Below are 1,711 nucleotides of genomic sequence, written 5' to 3'. Positions count from 1 at the left end.
AGGAGGAGCTTGCGTCAGAGGCATGGGTGGAAGTGCATTAGCGTGTCCAAGCCTTTGTTCGGGCAAGTGAAGGGCTTGTGTCACGGGCTGGAAGCCCACCGGCTTGCCAGCAGGTGGTGTTGCTGCGGCGATACTTCCTAAGAGAGGTCTTGTGGTCCTTGTCCACCCACCCCGATGGCCTGTTGAGTCCCGGTTCTGTGCCGGGTGAGGCTGGAAGAGCCTTAGAAGAAAGGAAGAGGAGGCACCTGAGGCTGGCATGCGGGAGAACTTTATTGAGGCAAAGGAGTGAAATGGCAGGAGCACCAAGGGGAAGGGAGCGGGTCTGAGGTGCAAGTAGGGCGGCCGTCAGCCGAGGGCTCCTTTCCTTGCAGTAGACTTTTCCAGAGCACCGAGGTCTTCCTGCCTTGCAGTGGGAGCAGCGCGGCGGAGGTGCCCCGGTGGTCTTTGGCTTGTGAGAAGGTGTTTGCAGCAGAGAGTACCGGATGTAGCTGTAGGGGCGATGCAAAGAAGACAGTGGGAGAAGAGGAGGAGGTAGGTAGCTCATGTTTCCAGGCACCGCGGGCTGGCCCCTTCGCTGCTTGCTTTGTGCCTTGAGGGGCGGAGGAGCCACGGACGGCGAGCCCATGTGGCAGCAGGAGCCTGAAGGTACGTCCTCAATCCGTGACTTGGCTTCTAGCGTGTGGCTGGCTGGTATCAGGCGTGGTGTAAGGAGCCCTTAGCAGGGGTAGCAGGCTCTTCTGGCACCGTAGCAGCCCAGGCCTCCGAAGCCATAGCCGAAGCCGCCGGAGGAGACGGGCACTCCCTGGGAGCTGAGGATGTTGCCCACGGCAGCCGATGAGGACGATCCGACGGCGGTGCTCTGGGGGAAGGAGCTGAGGATGGGTCCCGGCAGGGTGACCAGCACGGCGGGAGGCTGGATGACGACACGGGATTCTTCGCACTGCCTGACGCAGGGCTCGTTGCAGCTGTTAGCCAGCGGGGTGGGTCCGCAGGGGCTGCAGAGGTTGTTGCAGGCCATGTCTGTGGTGTTGAGGGGCCCTGTAAGAGAGGGTGTTGAGGAAGCGGAGGGTGGTGGGGGCGCGAGGGGTGGCGTTACAGGAGGGCAGGGGAATGTGGAGGCGCGGTGTGGGGCTGCGGGGAGCGCGGCGGTGGGGAGGCGTCGGCACTGCTGAGTCTGGAGGCAGCGCATGCTGGAAGAGATGGGGCGGGTGCGGCAGGAGAAGGAGGGGAAGGGGCTTCAGGCTCACCTTGTTGACCGTGGAGGAGAAGGCACCAGGAGCAGCGTGTGAGAGAGAGAGGTGCTGGGCCAGCTTTTATGCTGGACCCTGAGGGGCGGGACAGCCTTTGCACAACGCGGTGTTTTGCAGCAAGAAGCTGTTGCGTGCCACAGCCTGGTGAGTAATGAGGTGGGGTGCGTTTTTCCCCCGCAGTTCTGCAATGTAGTGTCCTCCACTTGAGGACATGTCCACTTGGTCCTGGCGGCAGCTTTGAGGTGCAAATATTAGAGGCCAAAGGCTTGGTGTTGATGGCGCGTGTCAGGGCATGCAGAACATGTGACCGAAGCCTAGGAGGGGTGGGGTGTCGTCAGTGAGGTCATGCTGTGGCACTCGTGTGGTGTGTTTTGTGAGTGCGCTGGGAAGGAGGGGCTCCTTTTCCTCGCAGCCCCGGAAGGTTGGTCTGGGCTTTCTGCTGTTGCGGGCAGGAGTGGCGG

At 62.1% G+C, this 1,711-nt stretch overlaps 1 protein-coding gene across 1 annotated transcript; it reads right to left on the bottom strand.

Annotated features, from left to right (window-relative positions):
* Window positions 1-715: 715 nt before the first annotated feature.
* LOC129784200 (feather keratin-like) lies at window positions 716-1,018 on the bottom strand. Its single transcript, XM_055800559.1, has one exon. The coding sequence runs from the start codon at window positions 1,016-1,018 to the stop codon at window positions 716-718; it is 303 nt and encodes a 100-aa protein (XP_055656534.1).
* Window positions 1,019-1,711: the final 693 nt, after the last annotated feature.

Source organism: Falco peregrinus, chromosome 3, assembly GCF_023634155.1.
Source record: "Falco peregrinus isolate bFalPer1 chromosome 3, bFalPer1.pri, whole genome shotgun sequence".
Lineage (NCBI taxonomy): Eukaryota > Metazoa > Chordata > Aves > Falconiformes > Falconidae > Falco > Falco peregrinus.
Note: the sequence above shows the minus strand (reverse complement) of the source record. Positions and strands in the feature narration are given on the sequence as shown.

Excerpts from the sequence above, each read along its gene's own strand:
- LOC129784200 (XM_055800559.1), bottom strand. The coding sequence starts at position 1,018 with ATGGCCTGCAACAACCTCTGCAGCCCCTGCGGACCCACCCCGCTGGCT.